The sequence below is a fragment of the Mchenga conophoros genome, linkage group LG18, assembly GCF_057382185.1.
Source record: "Mchenga conophoros isolate Kocher_MC1m ecotype Shallow Benthic linkage group LG18, M_conophoros_male_GT1.1, whole genome shotgun sequence".
NCBI lineage: Eukaryota > Metazoa > Chordata > Actinopteri > Cichliformes > Cichlidae > Mchenga > Mchenga conophoros.
Window position 1 is genome coordinate 4597310 of NC_140543.1, and position 18709 is coordinate 4616018.

The 18709-nt window shown below is 37.9% G+C and overlaps 1 protein-coding gene across 1 annotated transcript in view; it reads right to left on the reverse strand.

The window, feature by feature from the left end:
• ranbp9 (RAN binding protein 9) overlaps nt 1-17111 on the reverse strand; it is a 32049-nt gene extending 14938 nt beyond the window's left edge. The window contains exons 1-5 of the mRNA XM_085255421.1: nt 16452-17111; nt 11517-11628; nt 8225-8277; nt 3491-3658; nt 2207-2229 (exon numbers count right to left, since the gene is read on the reverse strand). Of these exons, the coding sequence (XP_085111547.1) occupies nt 2207-2229; nt 3491-3658; nt 8225-8277; nt 11517-11628; nt 16452-16668 (573 nt within the window). The 5' untranslated portion in view covers nt 16669-17111. The remainder of the gene's footprint in view (nt 1-2206; nt 2230-3490; nt 3659-8224; nt 8278-11516; nt 11629-16451) is intronic.
• Nucleotides 17112-18709: the final 1598 nt, after the last annotated feature.

Below are 18709 nucleotides of genomic sequence, written 5' to 3' on the forward strand. Positions count from 1 at the left end.
AAAAAGCCACTGAAAGGTTTGCTGACTTTGCAACAAAGACCGTTTTAAAAAGTTTTTTTTTTGTTTTTGTTTTTTTTTTAATATAAATCCCTGATTTGACAGACAGTAATCAGACAGAGCTAAATGAAAAACACTTAAGATTTGCATATCTGGATGTATTGTTCTACTATTCTACCAATCACCAGAGCTCTGGTTTAATCAGAGGCAGTGGTGACTGGTGGAAAGGCACATTCACCGTGTTGTGTTTGGATGGCTGCAAGTGTCCTTAAAATAAATTAATACCGAAATACCAAAATGTAAAAAAAAAAGAAAGACAAACAACAAAAACTTTACAAAACACTAAACTTTTTTAGAGTTAGATTTAGGCTAGGAGTTGGGAATAACACCGCTGATAACAGCCCACATAAGAACAGCAGTACAAAGCTGTGTGTGTCTCTCACAGTTGTCTTTGTCATGGTTCAATAACCAGAAAGGTCAGCTGCGTCGAGGTGACGCACTTCACTGCACAGCTCTGGAGGAACATGAATGTCTGGCTCACATCCAAGTCTGTTTGGCTGCTCAATGGATTATTGTTTTAGCTAAGACTCTTATTTTTCTTCTTCAATAACAGCCGGCACCCGTTTTCATTTGCTACCAACCAAGCAACAAGTGTCTCCCTAAACATCCCAACTTTGGTAACGTATGCATGAATCCCACTGGAATCAAGACCCAGTGGGTGTGGGAGTCGTTCACATAACGAAGAATAGGAGCTGACCGTGTCGCCTTGTTAAGAAACAAAGGAGTACTCAAAACTCTGGTTCCATTTGAAAAAGTAGGCCATTATTCTCAAGTCTAGCTCCATACTGTTGGACGTTCTTGGTGCAGCTCCTTAGGCAAAACAAACAAAACAAAAGCAACAAAACATTTTAGCTCCTCCCCCTTTGGGGCAAACCATTTGTGGTTCGCTGCTGCTTACAAACGGAAGTTTTAAACAGCAGGAGGTTGGGGCTTCTGTGCTCACAGCTGTGTGCCTGAGATAGCAATATTACAGTTATCTCCTCTGTCTGACACAATACACAGCAAATAGTAGAAAAAAAACAAAAACAAACCCCCTTTAAAACAAAAAAGAAGCATAAGCATTTGGCTCATACACTGTAAATAGTTTTTAAACTTTCAAGCTGTTTTCCCCACTAAATGAAAGTGGAAAATGTGTCAACATGACTCTGATGGAAGATCTGGATCAAACAGCAAGTTTACAGCAGCTTAAAAGAAACATTTTTTTATTTTTATAAATACTTTCTTCAGACATTTATTAAGCAGCTACTTTGAAGCATTATCAAATTAACTGTCACCAGGAGTGAACTCTGTGAGGGAAAAAAAAACAAAAACAAACAAACAAAAAACACAGCTTATAAAGTTTGCTGACTTTGTTTTAAAAAGCTTCTTTCTACTTTGAGAGACGTCCCTGAGATTTAAATTTAGGAGTCTTCCATTTAATTTTATTGGTCCAACCAATAAAATAATTAGATAATGAAATCAGTGCCACATAAGAAGCATTTTATACACAGTAAAGATATTCCTGCTAATATCAATTTATATAATTTTTTTAAAACTGTGCTTTGTTTTGCCGTTTTTCAATTTTTCTACGTTCTACTTTTCTCCCCCACATTTCAAGGCCTACAACCTGCACTAGATGCTTTACTAATGTAACTCTGTTCATCCATTTGTGGAAAAAAAAAATGAAACCATAGTACAAAAAGTGTTATATAAAGCAGTTTACTGTGTCAAACACCTGACAACTTTGAGTTAAAGCCTCCTAATAAATGTGAACCTCTGAACTTCATAACGTAAATACAGAAAGTACACTTCATTTGCTTTAAACACATAATAAATTCTTAATAGAGAACACTCAAGTGTCTGTTTATGGTTGGATAAAGCCAAAGAAACTTTAGCCAAAGGTTACACAGACACCACAATCACTACAGATGTGACAGAAGAAGAAAGGCCTTCCAGTTTGACAGTGTTTGAGAAAAGCTGACGGTGTGTTCGGAGCTCCCGAGTTTTCCAGCCTCTAATCCATTTTGCATGATTAAACATTTTGACTGCAGTGGACATTCTGCAGGAAATGACACATTTAATTTCCATAAATAGCATCATCTCCTACAGCTGTGCTAATTATGGAAAAGATTACTTTACAACAAAGAGTGAAGAAAATCTCAGTACTTACTGGTAGGTCTGTGAAGGCAATACCTGCAGAGGAAGAGAGAAACAGTCAGCATGAAGAACAAGAGTACTTTCCATTTCTGCACACAGCGTGAGGCCACAGTTCGTGTGTTTACATGTGCTGAGGTAATCTGGTTACGGTCATCTTGCTGCAGTTCATAAATGTCACATAAGCGAGAAAGACCGTCTCCCCAACAGATTTAACTGTGAACCCGGTCTTCTAATCATGAAGGAAATTATCACTAAAGCATTATCTAAAAAATACAAATTTGATGTAATTTTTAAATTATACAAAGTATTGCAAAGCCTTCACATTAAAAGCTTTTTGACAGATTTGCTGGATGCTTATATTATGAAGAACATACATACATATAAATATATGTTTACATTGCTTTTACTATCGAGCTTTGTAACATTTCTTTGCTGTGCAGTAAAGTGGAAAAAATAATTTAAAACAAAAAAAGAGCAAAAAACATCAGAGACATTTAATTAACAAAGAATGATTATTTAAAACAACAACAACAACAACAAGACAATTCATAGAAACATGCAAAACTTAAAAAAAAAAAAAAAAGCAATATATCACAAGCTGGACTTGCTGCAGTGGCCTCTTGTTTTGTGTTTGGCTCAGTAACAACTTCTGTGAAACTATTACAGCCGTGTTTGTAAAATGAGCTTACATCATGGCAAAGTTTCTCCTCAGAAAATATTAAATTTTCCAATCCCTTTGTGAGAAATAAATAACTACACAAATGTAATCAAAGTTCCTTTGGAAGTCTCCAACTACAAAGCTTTGGTGAGCGGGGTATAAAAGGGACATAAGTGAGCCAATCCTCCATCTACCGCAGCTTCTGGTCAGAGTAACCATCCAGCTTACAGTAGCGCGACAGGACAGAAGCAAGACTACTTTCAAAAGCTGCAGTTCAAGGTGCTGCAGGCTGAGATCCTTTTGGGGAAGGAGGGGAATAATATTACAGTCCAACAAAAACCTGGCCAGTGAGCCAGCCATTAGGGGAAAGATAAGACAGGAAGAGCTGGAGCTAACTGGTTAGCAGCACTTGGACTTTCAAAACACAAGTGGGCAAGCAGTGGGAAAAATATAGTGGACAAGCGCGATTGCCAACTATTTATTTAAAAAAACAAAACTGTTACTCATCTCTCTCTTATTGAGAGAAATGCCATCTCTGTTTAAACATTGATAAAAAATATATTGGAAACACTGCAGTCCTTCTGCAACTTAATACACAGACCACTGCATGGCAGCATTATTGGGTATTATTTTCTGTACCTAGGCTGTGGCCATTCTTTGTGTAGAAGCAGGTGTTGTTGATGAGGTTAACACAGCAGCCAATCACATCGCCTGTTGTAAACGTGGGTCCATAAGGTTGCCCGGTGCCAGACGAGCAGAAGGAGTGGCCGTCATCTCCATGGTAACCATAAGAGTGCTTGTCCCAACCTGCAGCGATGCAAATGAAAAGTGTGAGAACATGAGATGAAAAAGTGTTAAAACGCAGCAATTGTTTGAATCTCAGACTCAACACAGAAACACAAAGACAAACACGGACAGACACACACAGCCCATAGGAGGGCTGAATGATAATGGTCAGTCTCACAATATGAATATTCCTACAAACCCACATTAAAAGGTACAGTGCTGTAAAATAATGATATACTTTGCAGCTGATTATTCACACAGAGAAACTTCTTATGGTTGAACACAGTTGTGGGTTAGTTATAGGCAAAGCCTATACACAACTTTACACACACCTCCTCACATGTTGTAGCTTTTACCTGTCACCAAGGGCCAGCGTTACAAACAGTGAGCTCCTCCTACATGTGCTACATGTCAGTATTTATTTACTTATTTATTTGTTTTTAGAAAACCTAAAGCAATACGTCAGTTTAAATTACTCAGCTCTAGGGTCAGAAGTACAATGTGGCCCCTATAAGTATTGTAAATATGACTGAACTAGAAGCATACTGGCACTGATGACACGGGAGATCAAAAAACACAACATAATGTTTTCAAAATTTGTTTTGTGACAAATCACACCAAAAGCTACGCTACTGAGGAGGACAACAGTGCTGTGAGCAGGCCGCCAAAATGGTTCGAACGCAGTGTGATTAAACCGGAGAGGCAGCGTCAAAACCTTTATGAAGTAATCTTGCCACTCAGCAGCAATCTTAAAATCCCTCTGGGAACATATTTACGAAGTGTTATTTAAATTACACTTCAATATTAATGGTCACATGTGTAGAATCATCAGTAAAGTCTGATTTAAATACATGCCCTAAAATATGGTCATAAAAGGATTTTCATCTTTGCTTTGGCAGCGTTCTCCCAGATTTCAAGTGGGATTCTCTGAGTGCTGACTCTTTTCTTTTTTAATCTAATTATTAGATTTCCTCAAATAAGACATGAAATAAAAGCTGTCAAACAACAAAATAGCTGGACCAAGCTGTTTCGTATCTGCTGAAAGTTAAACCCAACTCTAACATTTGTGAGTATTTACAGACATTTCCCTATCACCAAACTTTATTAGGCCAGAAATTCACATGTTAAGTCTAAAAATAGACATGTGACGTCATAATTCCAACGCTTCAGTAAACGCTGGTGTAATATCATGACCTGGATCAAGAATCACACAGTGCTGAGAGCAGTAGAGCTGAAATATCCTCACTTAAAACAGAAAAAAGGCAGATGTATGTGTCCACACCTTCACCCACAGCCCTGTACCGTGAGCCAGCAAGCACAAACCTGCAAGATTCAATGCCTTGCTCAAGGACACTATGAGAACTGAACCTGGGGAATCGGTATTCTCAATCAGTGGAACAGCTTGCTGTTGCTTTCATGCTGACTGCAGAAAGACATAGCTCATTCAGTTTCTTCCAGAAAACTGGATGTACTCCCAGAATTGGGAGATTTTTGTGTGGCATTTTTAACCTTCAATTCTTTGTTTTGTTTAACCTTCTGCAGACTGCAGGCCATTTTTGATGTGATGCCCCTTATTTCACTGAAAATAAATATTTTTTTGTATTGAGCATAAAATGGAAGAAAGAAAATTACTGATGAGCAAAGGTTTAATGTGAACAGAATACCTGTGTGTATTAAAACCTGGAGTACTCTGTGTTTGCACAGTACTTGTTTCTCAGGGAGACTTAAGGGGATGCAGCCTTTGCTGCAGCACATAGGACTTTGGGGCTGTTTTAACATTAGAAACCATGTGGCAGGATCCAGTGAGTTACTGTCGAGCAGCAGGATTAATCCTGCCGTTTCCACAGTCATCACTGCAGGACAGTACTCAACTCAGCAGCACTCTGGCATCAGTTCTTCACAATAGTTGGGTTGCGGTCACGTGGTTCTGATGACGTGCGGAGGCAGCGCGATTTTTGAGTGGAGGGCGGAAGTAAACATGGAGGACACTGTGGAGAGTCAGGAGAGCAGCTATTGTGCAACTTTAGACCCCGTTTCTCGGGAGAGATATAAACAGATAGTTAAAAAATATATCGGACGTGATCCGTATTCTTTGAAAATGTCCGAATACACCACAGAAGTAAAGGATTTGCCTACTATCGAGGCTGTGGATATCACCAACTACTTGGTCCTCCAGACTTCTTACTACACTAGGCAGCAAATGAAAGCTTTCAAGAGTCTGGAGGCGTACAATGTTTTTGTCAGCGGGTGGGTCCACAACCTTGGAACAAAACGTCTCCGTGATGGATACAGTTTGGTGTTTGCAAGGGTGAGTGTTTGTTCTTATATTGCTTTATCTTAAACACGCTAACAGTTAGCGGTAGCGGCTTTAACGTCAACAAACATGCCACATCCTTAGGACTTCGTTAGAGTGACAGTTGTTTGTTTCAAGGTAAACCATTCTCAGCGGTCTAACGAGACACCTCTGAAGACTTGGGTAATTGCAAAGGAGGATGGAGAAGTGATTGCAGCTCATTGCAATTGTATGGCAGGGTTAGTAGCCTGTTCTCCACTGTCACTAGGCTCAAATCCGGGCTCTCAGCCGTCTGTTGCATATCCAAAATCGCCTCTGCACATCGATGCTGTTCTGCCTTAAGCTTCATTCTTTTCTCTCGTTTGAGAACTGATTCCGATCTGGGTTTTCGTTCGTAGCCGAGATTGACCGTCGGAGCCCAGTCCTCCGACTCTTCGTCATCCAAAGCACTTGGGCAGCCTATAGTCCCAATCAAGTCAATATTAGACTACTAACTTAAAAGCACTAAGTAAACGAGAATTTAACGACAACCTAATGCTAATAAGTTCGTTTGCAAACATAACATTACCTCTGACGAAGTGGTCGCTGCAGACACGGGCATTGGCAGACTCTGCTCCTCCCGACTGTAAACGTAAATTTAAAATCCATTTTTTCCTACGTTTTTCGGTTAGAATTTTCCATTTTTCTCCTCTTCGTTGGGCTATTTTTGGTACCCTAAAATACCGTTTATCAGTTTCTCTGGTCGACCTACTGGAGCATCCGTAAACACAACAGGACATAGGCATTTTGCGTACTGTCTGTCTGTGATTTTGCGCTTATCTTTTTCACTTCCGACCGCCAGTCAAATTTCGCGCTTTACGTCGACGTCACGTCTACGTCAAATGAAACCTAGCTATTACTGAGTTTTCATTAGCATCTATCCATCAGCTGAGACTGTGCGGTTGGCACTAGGCCTGCTGTTATCTTTGTGTGAAGAGACTGGAGCTCCTGGGTGGGTCCAGCTTTCAAACTGGTGGTGGGGTATCTGGGGTCCTGTTTGGCCTGATAACCTCAGGGGAGCGTAGGGTTGACGTCTGCAGCGTCCAATTAATGATGATATTCATGACATTTTATTGTACCATCAACATTCACTACCTCATGTGTTGGTTTCTGACTTCACTAAAACATTGAAGCAGCTCAAAAAAAATCCAAAACAACAACTTTATTACACCTAATTGCACAAGTGTTTAAAAAAAAGTTCTTGTTCCAACAATCATGGATACGAGTTAATGATTGAGTGCATACACTGAGAATGCTTTTAAGCACAACACTTGTGTAATCAACAGACAACGAAAAAAAAAAATACTGGAAGGGAGCATGACAAAGGTCAAACATCACCTTAGGATATACTGATTACACAGTGATAATCTTAAACTTTCCACCCACCAGAGGCCTGTGCTTCGCAGAAAACTGTGAGGTTGGGGGGGGGGGGGGGGGGCAACATGTCCTCCACAGCCTCACAGGAAAAATATATTTATATGAATAAATAATTACAAATATAAAATAAAAATTTCAGCTACTGATCGTGTTTATTCATAGGCTGGTGTTTATGTTGGTAATATCTGCTTTTGTATAATTTATGAGCTTTTAAATAATTAGTTAACAGACTTATTTCTTATGACATCCTTTTTGGCAGTTTCATCAAAGTTAAGATGCTTTAGGCCACTATGAGCAAACTAACGAGAAATCTTCATTTAGCCACTTTCGATATGCCGACACAACACCTTGGCCTGAACTATACATAAAAGCTCAGTAGAGTATTCATCCTTGCTCCTCACTCAAGAGCTACACAACACATTACTGAGATCTCTGGATATAAACCCTTTGGCTTGTCCTGACAGGTATCAATTCTCAACATATGAACTTAGCTTCAATTTTTCCATGCTGGTTGCAACCAATTTCAATTTTATTTCATTTTTCTATAAGCCTTTGTATAGCAACATAATCCTAAAACAGGTTGACTAAAACGTTAAAGCCTTGTTGACCTTATAGAAGATTTCCCAGTAAGCCTACGTAAGGATCTGAATTGTGTTTTTTATATTACTTGTTTTTCTTTTTTCTTTTTTTTCTCAAACTAACAACCACAATGAACAGACTCAGTCACGGCTCCAACCAGTTTATCCAAATCTAATCTCTAGTAGTTATGTTCAGACAAGATGACACCCACAGAAATCCCAGACATATCTAGTGTAGAATATAACAGATAAAGACACCAAAAGACAGCAGCAACAAATGCACAAAATATGTCAACTTACCAGGGAGTCTGTTCATGTTTACACCCTGAGCTGAGAGGCCGATACCCATGTACCTGTAGGACAGACAGGCGAGAGTTAAGCTGTGCGTTTATGCAGAAAGAGACTGAAGAAGCCATTTTACACATGTAAGCTGAAGTCAATCATACCACAGACAGACATGGCTCATGTCAAGCTACATTCAACACGGTAAACACCAATTTCTCACATACGTAATCTCTTCAAAATGGTGTCTGTCTAATTAGGTTAATGTCATTTATTTTTTAATAATTTAAGTTCATGACAAGGGCTACCATAACATTGTTCAATGAGGGCAAAAGCTAACATTAATGTGGTTATTGATGAGTAACAGAAATTATTACAATTCAATGTCATGGGATTGTAAATGTAGTCACCAGATCTGAAGTTAAAAAAAAAAAAAAAGAAAGAAAAAAAAAAAACATAGAACATTTCATTTAGTAATGAAGAGAATGAAGCTGCCACTGATTTATATATCAAGTTTTTTCATTGCATGGCTGATCTATGCAAAAATTGCAAACCCCTACAAATTTGGCATCCTCAAAAAAGGCTATAAACAAAGGAATATTCAACACACACAATGTAATGAAGTTGTTTTTTTTAATATACACATTTTGTTAACTTAATTGAACATATTATAATTTTGTTTCCCCCAAAAAGATCTACCTTTGTGGTATGAACACCCCCCCCCCCTCCCCCCCTCCATTGGCTCATTCTGAGCCAAGAAAACAGATTAGATGTATTTTTCTGGCACATTTAAAGCAATCATTTACCAAATCCTATTTCTTATATTTGAATTCAAAAATTATTACTTGAAATAATGAAAACAGCAGAATAATCACAAGTTAGTAGAGATGCATGCATTTCTCTCTGATTGTAGTGCTGGAGTGGCAGAGTAATTGAGATGTAAAGCAAAGCTGCTAGTCCAACTATGTTCTAAAAACCACTTCTGAAAATGTTTTAAACATTTGAACTTCTGAAACACATATTTATCCTTGTGTGTTCCAAACACCATTATAGAAATTCAGTTAAATGTGAACACTTTTTTACTTATCTGGGGTCAAGCATGACCAACTGGTTACAAACAACCAGGGAATGCCTGATGTCTTACGAATGAACCTGAGGCACTTTGAAGATTTTAATCATGTTCATTATTTTGCGGTCTTCTCGTACGAATTTCTAAAATCCTTTTTGATGTAAAGGACATGTGGTACCTAAACATGATGGTGTGTGACTTTTAAGATAATGGATATCCAAAGAATTCATTACAGTTTACAGGCTGGAGTCTTGAACAGTTAGAAAATAATTTCCTAAATATTTTTTATGAAATTATTTAGGAAGTTTTACAAAGACGCTCCCAAACATGGCCATTTAGACCCTTTAAGAATTTTAGGCATGACCCAAAGGAGAATAAAAGGAGAATAAAAATGAATTTAACTGGAGGACATAATTTAAATCATTTCTGATTGAACACAAAACAATGTAAGAGGAAAAAAAAAAAATCAGGACTTTCTAGAGAAGAGAAACTGAACTGCTTTATCTCAACCTCCCACTCTCATAGGACCAAACAACAATTACACTCCACAAGGCAAAACGCTGCAGGATTATGGCTCATGTAAACCCAGATTAGACTTGTCACTTATTTGGACTTTATGCTTTCAGCAACTATTCACTTTGTAAAAAAACAACAACAAAAGGTTTATCATTCCCAATGAGAAGTTCATCAGTCATGATAAATGAGTGTCACAGGCATGACTGAGGGAAAACCAAAAACCAACCACAAAACAGAAAAAGCTGTTCTTTCATTTTCTCAACCTCACATGCCTTAGCATACTCTCCAACAAAGAAACACTCTCTGAACCAAGAACTGAAAACATTCCTGACTTGCATTGCAATTGCACACACCTGCAACTATATATATATATTTTTAGTATTTCTTTTAGCACTATTTATATTATTATATTACTATTTATTACTTTATTGTTAGGGCTGTTTTTGTTGTGCATCTGCACCTTATTGTTGTCAATGTCTACGCATGGGACAGTGTGAAACGTAATTTCAATTCCTTTGTATGGCAAGTACATTTGAAGAAATTGACAAATAAAAGTATTCTATTCTATTCTATTCATTGCTGCATGAGCATTAGTGCACAGCACAAGGGCACTACAAGTTTAATGCCAACATCCTTAAATAAGCACGTCAAGGTGGTGACATTGAGCAGTCCTGGATTATTACTCAAACGTGCAGTTTGCCATTTACATACTGATACATGAACACACCAGCATGCACAGCTGGTAGAGCCAATTTCATTCCTATGACTGTTTGGGGTTTTTTTTCCCCCCCAGTGTTCAACTATTTACCCTCTCACCTTGGTCACCTAGTCTCGAACTTATTGCTACATTTACCGATTCCTTTGAGCTGTTCTGCAACTTTAACCATCCAACACCAGGCAAACGGAATAAAGGTTGGATGTACCAACTGTGGGTCCCACACTGGTTTGTGAACGCCTGGTATGAATACTTTGTTTTCACATTTTTGCCGACACCAACTTAGAAAATGTCCCTTTGTGACCACAAGGGTTGCCCCCTGGTAGCCATTAAAAAGAAAGCAGCTTTAAGGCACTTTGACTGGTTTCATTTTCTAGGACCGCAGCGCTGTGCCCATCTTTTATACAGTCTATATGACAACAATATTTGTCACCATGGACTGCATCCTACTTGTAGATGAACAGTTGCCACTACTTCCTCGTGAACACAGCATCTTTCTCTCCTGCTGCAGACATGACTCTCTCTTCGTTTGCTCTGTTCAGAGAAGAGTGAGGAGCAGCATCTGACAATGAGCTGCTTGTGCATTGCTGTAATGAGAGTAGCTTTGCTGAATGGGGCAAAATTGCACTTATTTTTTGGAAGACATTGCAGGCTCTTAATCAGTTTTATATTCAGGCTTGCTATTAAATGTTTTACTCTAAAAGAAGTTTGATCAAATTGGAGGTAATTTTATTGGTTATTATTTGATACACTGAGTGGGCCAGCACACCTAAGAACAAGTTTGTCTCTTCATGGTCCCTCTGCTTATTGCTTTTGTCTAGTTTCAAACAAAAATAACCACAAATATTTTTTTGCATTCTTTTTTTTGCAGTGTTGCAGGTTGCTAGTTTCAAATTTTTTCGACAGTTTACCTAACCAGCTTATGAACCACTCACTGTCATCTATGAGCCCAAACTATTAACACTGCTGAAAGTAATGTGTATGTCTGGAATGTTTAGGGCTGCTCTTACCCATCTCTGCCTTTACTGATGATCTTCACCTCAAAGTAGTAGACCCCGCAGGCAGCTGGGATAGGGTGGGTGGCCCGCACTGATGCAGCATCTTTGGGTGTTTTTCCATGACCTTTAGGTTGCGGTAAAACACAGAAGTGCGCAGTTAGTACAAATGACTATAGTTCATGAGATACATGTGCTGAGTGCCAAGACGCAGAGGCTTCTCTGCAGTTACTCTGGCTAAGGACCAAATACCACTTTAATTTAAAGCCCAGTTTACGATGTATGTAGGGTTTTTTGCCATGAGAAGCTGTGTAAGGGATTAAATCGCAAAGGCTAGCAATCATTAAGTCGGATCAAAACGTTTGAGAAGCACAAAACTCACCTCACTAACAGATTTACCCACCAATGAAAAAAAAGAAAAAAAACAACAACAATTTTTTATATATACACACATATATATACACATATATATATATATATATATATATACGTATATGTGTGTGTATATATATATATATATATATATATATATATATATATATATATATATATATATATTAGAGCTGGGCGATAGAACGATAACGATATGTATCGCGATATAACTTTTACTCGATAGAGAAATTAAGCTATCGCGATAGACCTCGCCGCTCTTGTCCTCTTAAAAAAATAAAATAAAAAATAAAAAAAGGTCAGCCAATCTAAATTAAGTAGCGCAGAGCCGAACCAATCACAGCCGCAGCGTCATGTCGCGTGACTTGTTACTACAGCACAAGTGCCAAGCCGCACGTGTGTTTGTTTGGGAAGCAGCCAGCGGGTAATGGAGGAAATGAGTGTGCCGACTAGAAAAATCAACCGAGCGTGACCGAAGAGAAAACAGATGACGGTTCCAACGCCGGAGAGATTGTCGAACGGAAGAGCCATAGAAGTTCCGTAGTGGGAAGGTATTTCGGCTATTTCAAGTCTGACAAAAAACAGAGTAGCGTGCACTGTAAATTGTGCCGAAAGCAAGTCTGGAAATACAATAAACTGGTGCATGCGTCACACTGTGCGCCACGTTATTGTTTCGGTGAAATGAATTTCTACAATACTGTTACTGTTAATTCTACTCTCTGCAGTGTTTAAATGCTTACATATACACACAGTTACTGTCCCTCCACACATACGACTCGGTTCTGCTTCTATGCCCCAGCTTTGTTTACTTTTTCCCACCGAGGCTTCTAGACTTCTGATTGGCCAACATTTCTGCACGGTTAGGAATCTAGCGCCACCTGCTGCTTTGGCATGTTCATAGCAGCGTTTTCCTTCATTTCTGCCTTTATGTGTGGACGGGATTATTTTTTAAAACGAAAACGGAAAATCTCCGTTTTCAAAAATACCCGTGTACGTGTGGACGTAGCCTCAGTCTCTGACTGGAAGCGCTAATTCGTCATTCGGCTTTTGTCAGACTAAAGTAACTGTTAAAACTGTTTGAAAAGCTAAGCTATACAACAAGGAGAGATTGAGAATTTCCTTTTAGTTCTCAGTTTATTTGATATTGACAAAAGTTAGTCAGTTTTGTCTGTTCTTCTGTAAAACAAACTAAGATTTATTTTTAGAATTAATATTTTGTTTCTAAGTGGAATTGACAATTTAGTCTGTTTCGTTTGTTCTATTTTGAAACTTAAACGCTTTAGTGGCTGCCTTTTGTGTAGTTTGCAATATTTGCCTTTATTTATCTGAAAAAGTCTCATGTTCCTTAAGTACATCTACCCTGTTGAACTTATTATGGGAAATAAATATTTAAATAAAAACAAGCTGCTGATTATTTCACATTTTACTTGTGAGCAACGGCACATTTAAATCTTACAAATATAGTTATTTGGCTTATATCGTGATAGATATCGTTATCGCCTGAAATGAAAAAAACATATCGTGATATGAAAAAATCTCATATCGCCCAGCTCTAATATATATATATATATATATATATATATATATATATATATATATATATATATACACACACATATATACACACACACACACACACACACACACACACACACACACACACACACTGAGAAAATAATGTCAGAGTTACTTTGAGATTGGACCAGAAGAGAGCTAAGGACTCTGCAGAGACACTACACTATAAAAATTTTACAACCCAAGTTTGGATCTATAAATAAAACCAGCCTCAAGGAAAATACTGGATGTCCCACTATTTGTCGAGGTGCATATTTTACTTGTAAGTACTGCATAATTTACTTTCCATGGTTACATACTTTCCACATTCAATGGTCTGCCATTACGAATATGTGGATGAACATACTATAAAACATATATAGGTTTGTATCACTATGGCTGAACAATACAGAAATATTATGCTGATATACCAGGTGACATTTTTATAAACACACCTGAGCAAAAGATGTGTCGTTGGTGAGAAGATTGTCACTCCAAACGTCTTAAATCTGAGCGGCTCATAATCTCAGTCTTTAAGGTTAACATGAAGCCACAGTGTAGAGCTATTAACAGCACCATGACGGTTATAAATCACATGTTTACACTGCTGTATGTTACTCAGTAACTGTTTAGTTATTACAATAGATAGTCAAATAAACTGGTTTTATTAATAAGGTTCTAAATATCATTAGAGAGGGAAATTCTCAGTATGCTGCCAACAGAATATCTGACAATATCCAATACATTTACTTAATGGCTGGTTCTTTATATGTAGGATATAAACAATAAACAGCAGCATCATTTGACCTGACTGCCTTCATGTAAAAACAACATACATTTGTAAATGTATGTCTAGACCATAATACAGGCCCTGAGTTTACAGTACAATTTGTCATAATTTAAAGATTTCTTTAAATGCTTTTGTATGTCTTAATAAAGACACTTGGTTACTTATCACAGTTAATTATTTTCTTTCAAATACCCCAGAACCACATTCAAATATAAGGAAATATATACTAGATGTAGATCAAGTGAAGTAAACACCTCACCTCCATTTTACAAATTTTCTACTGGCAATATGGCTCCCAGATTGAAAGAGCAACAGGAAAACACGATCATTAAAATTTTACATGAAACATTAATTTATTAGTCAACTCAATCATTTAATCTTTATAATTATATAAAGTTTAAAGATGATCAGCTTACAAGAACACTTCTGAACCCAGAATTAACAGTGGTTTCCATTTTTGGCAAACACAAGTCTTGAACGTATTCATCTGTAACCAAAATAGCTAAACCATTAGAGTCGGGTAAATGAACCGATCAATAAATTAATCAGTACTGACTAAAAACAAAGACCATGTTAATTATTAAGTGAGATTACAAATAACCTGTATTAATATTATCATTATCATTAATTACAGACATTATTACAGAGCGGTTAATTGGTAACACAGTGTCTACAGAATAATAACTTTTCTTGTGTAGATTTTCTACTGTTCTTTTAAGTATTGTCTGTTATACAAACTTCTGCACAGTAAAGCTGTTTAAAACAGTCTTTGGGTGTGAGGTGTACAAATGTGAATTATATCACTGAGTAACACCAATGCTATTCTCTCTTGCTCTGATGACATTTTTCTGTTATTACTGTATTAACATATGAAACATTATTTTCTCAAATATAGAATTAATGCTTTTGTCCATAAAATGTCAGATAAATGTAATCTTCCAAAACGAAATCTTAACCCACCAAAGAATTATTCATTTTCTAGCCAACTATACCACTAAATATTAGCATTTAACCATGTGAAATGTGAATATGTTTAATTAAAAATTTTTTTTTACATAACTGACATGTCAGTTTGTAAAGTATTTGCTATTTTACATTACAATGTATTTTACATTTCTGGTAGGCCTTGGGACACAGCTGACATTTAGTTTCAGTAGAACTCGCAGAACAATCTTTTCAGAGGGTTTTATATGAGAATTTATATTTGGAATTGGAACCAAAACCCATCTAACTAAACTCAAAGGGTTTCCATTTACAACTATGGCATTCTGTTAAAACATGGTTAATCACAGAAGGCCTGAATTTTAGAGCTTAACACTGCTGTTAGAATAAACTGTTCAGTAAGTGGAGAATTGCTCCCTGGAGGTCAGTACATGTAAAAGTTTTACAGTGTTTGAATGTTAAAGTTGCAGCTGCTGTAAGAAATTCAGGTGGATTTGTTGCACAAAGGCAGAACATTCTAGTTGCAACAAGGAAGCGTGTGTGCAGAGGGCCAGACAGACACAGAATAGCAGTACACACCCAGGAAGCAGTTGCACCTTTTTAAAAAACAAAACAAAACAACAACAACACACTAGCCTTTTCTTGTAGGCCTGCACCAGAAAAAAAAAAAAGAAAAGAAAGAGAAAAAGCCCTCTAGATAGAAACTAGTCCAACTATCTCTGCATATCGTATCAACACTAGCCACTTCACTGGAAGCCTAGCAGAGCCTCTGACCGGGATAATCACGATATTTGACACAGCATTTCCTGACAATTAATAATAAATAAAATAATGTTACATTAGCCTAACAGAGGGCTGTCAAGCTCTGGTTCATTTTGGATAACACTGAACGTTGTAATTTTGGCACCCAAACCATCAGATGTAATTTGGCTAAGGATGTTTTTTAAAAATATATATTTCACAAGAGAGTTGGCCAGGTTGTCTGTCGTGAAAGCTTCCCGGTGACTATAAATGGAGCTGACGAGCTGTCTCACAAGGTAGCAGGAAAGCTAACAAGCTAGTAGGTCAATTTTGGCTGTGGCTACACCTCGCCAGCTGGTCGGGTTGCAAGATGTCCTCTGTCTTGTTGTTGGTGAAGCTGCTAGCTTAGCAGACTTTGTTTTTAGCCTCAACGGCAGTTGGCTTTGATCCGCTAACCGTCAAGCTAAGCTAACATGTCGTTAGCATTTGGTAACACAAGTACAAAAATTCCCGATTAAGGGTTTCTGTCATACCTTTATAGTGTACACGGAGGTTGTTCTGAGACAGTCCGATGTAGCTGAACTTGTCCTTCGGGCTCCAGGATCGGGGAAGTGGAGTCTCGTTTTCGTTAACGGCCGGATAGAGCCGTCGGAGCCGTTGATTGAGCTCCTTTTCCTGCTCGTTCAGAGCCGAGTCTCCGTGGACAACTACCGACATCAGAAACCCACCGCCGGATGACTGTCCAGACATGGCTACGACACGAGTTTTAGTAAACTGGCTTGTCAGCAACAAGCCAGAGCCACTTGTGTCCGTCAGTGTCAAGTTTTAAAGGGGAGTTAGCAAAGCTAGCAAGCTAGGAGGCTAAGCTAATTGGCTTCGCTGGTTGTTGCAGAGGCAGCCAGAGCTGGTTAGCCGAGCAGCTAACCTGGCTAACGCGTTTAGCTTGGCCAGCAAAGGCGAAGCGATCGCTGAAAATGACTCAGGTTGACATTAGGTCTGACTAAAACACAAATAGAAACAAGAGGATGAGACTGCCCCACGGGATCTGAGCAAAGAAGTAAAAAAAAAAAAAAACAGGGAGCTAGTCGGTGCTGGGGGCAAAGTAACTACTAACGTTAGCCTAGACGGATCGACAAAGTATGATGAGCTCGGCTAGCCTCGATCTTTTGTTTGTTGTCGGAGCATTATCCGCTGATCTGATTGGCTGAAAACAGCTCCACTCACTTCCTATGGGAATGTGAAGAAAATACACAGAATGAGCTAAAAACTATCTTATCAGTAGATTACAAGGTTAACACTGTCAGCAAGTCTTCATGATTATTGTCATCATCATTGTTTTCAGTTTTTAAGCTCTATCATTATTATTACATTTTAATTATTGATGTTTATAAACTAGATTTACACTTAATTATATGTCTTTCTTTTTAATATCCTATAACAGTGTAAGGTGAAAAATCTATATGGTCTTATTTGTGGAAGTTTTTTTTTCTTTTATCTACCACTTACTAACTTAACCATATCCACTACTTTGGGTATAAGCCAGAATACCCAGAGAGAACCCACAAAGACACAGGGAGAACATGCAGGAGAACATACATAGAACATACAGGAGAGGCAGGAAAGGCTGGATTTGAACACAAGGTGCAGGTGCTAACCACCCTTTGAAGGCATCACTTATTTCGGTTTTAATAATATAAACAAGCATACAAGCAGCTTTTGGCAACCAAATGAAGGAAGAACTCTTGTTTAACAAAAAAGAGACTTCAAGCCAGGCTTGGGGAAGGGCAGCTATCTGTGGTGATCAAGTAGGGGGACTGATGGAAATCCAGAAAAGAGGAGCATGGAGAGATCATAAGTGACAAAAAAAGCTACTTTCAGCTGCACCATATTCAAAAGTGGTCACCATGGCCAATTGCACTGCATGATTGATTGGGCCATGGTGGCTACCAAATACCCAGAACACCAAAGGGGGGTCTTGTCAGGACTCCTGGTTCAGTTCACCTTGCATTTCCTCATGGAATCAAACCAGGTATCTTACACTTGTTTGTCAAACATGTACACCACTCCACTACGGAACCACATGAATAAAAAACCCCAGTCCTCCAGAAACCCTACTCTATAACATTAGAAGCATTTCTCTCACTTGAAGGATTTTCAGAGAGCTTATAGAGAAGCTTGATAATAATTAATTACAGTAGTTCAGTGTGTAAGTAACATATCTATAGATGTGCCTTCTTCTAGTTTATTAACAGTGTACTGCACATTAATTGCATTTTTATTTTTGCCTGCAGTCTCACACATGTTGACAGCCAGGGGGTTATTGGTGCTAATCTTATTTAATTTGCCAATTTTTTAAATATTAATTGACATCTAATTACTACATCATATCAATGACTGTTTGCTTCATTAAAATACATTTATTTGTTTATATAGATTTTTTGTACTGTGAACGAGACTGAACCCGTATTACTTTATAAAAGATGTTTTATTAAATACTTGTTAACATGAAGAAGTTTATTAAATCAAATTGCTCTTATGTTCAGTTTACATCTCTGTATTTCTATTTTTGCTAGACTGTAAACAGTGATGCCCCGGTGATACATATTGGTAGCCTCACTGGGCAGAAGTTAAACATAATTACAGCACATGTAACTTGCACACAGTAACTGAATGCAACATGTAGTCGATTGCACAGGTAATAAAAGTGGAGTAAAGGTTGATACTAATGATTCTACGTTTAGGGTATAAACAAAAAGTTCAAAATCTTGATTAAGGTCGGAGTGAGTTGCAT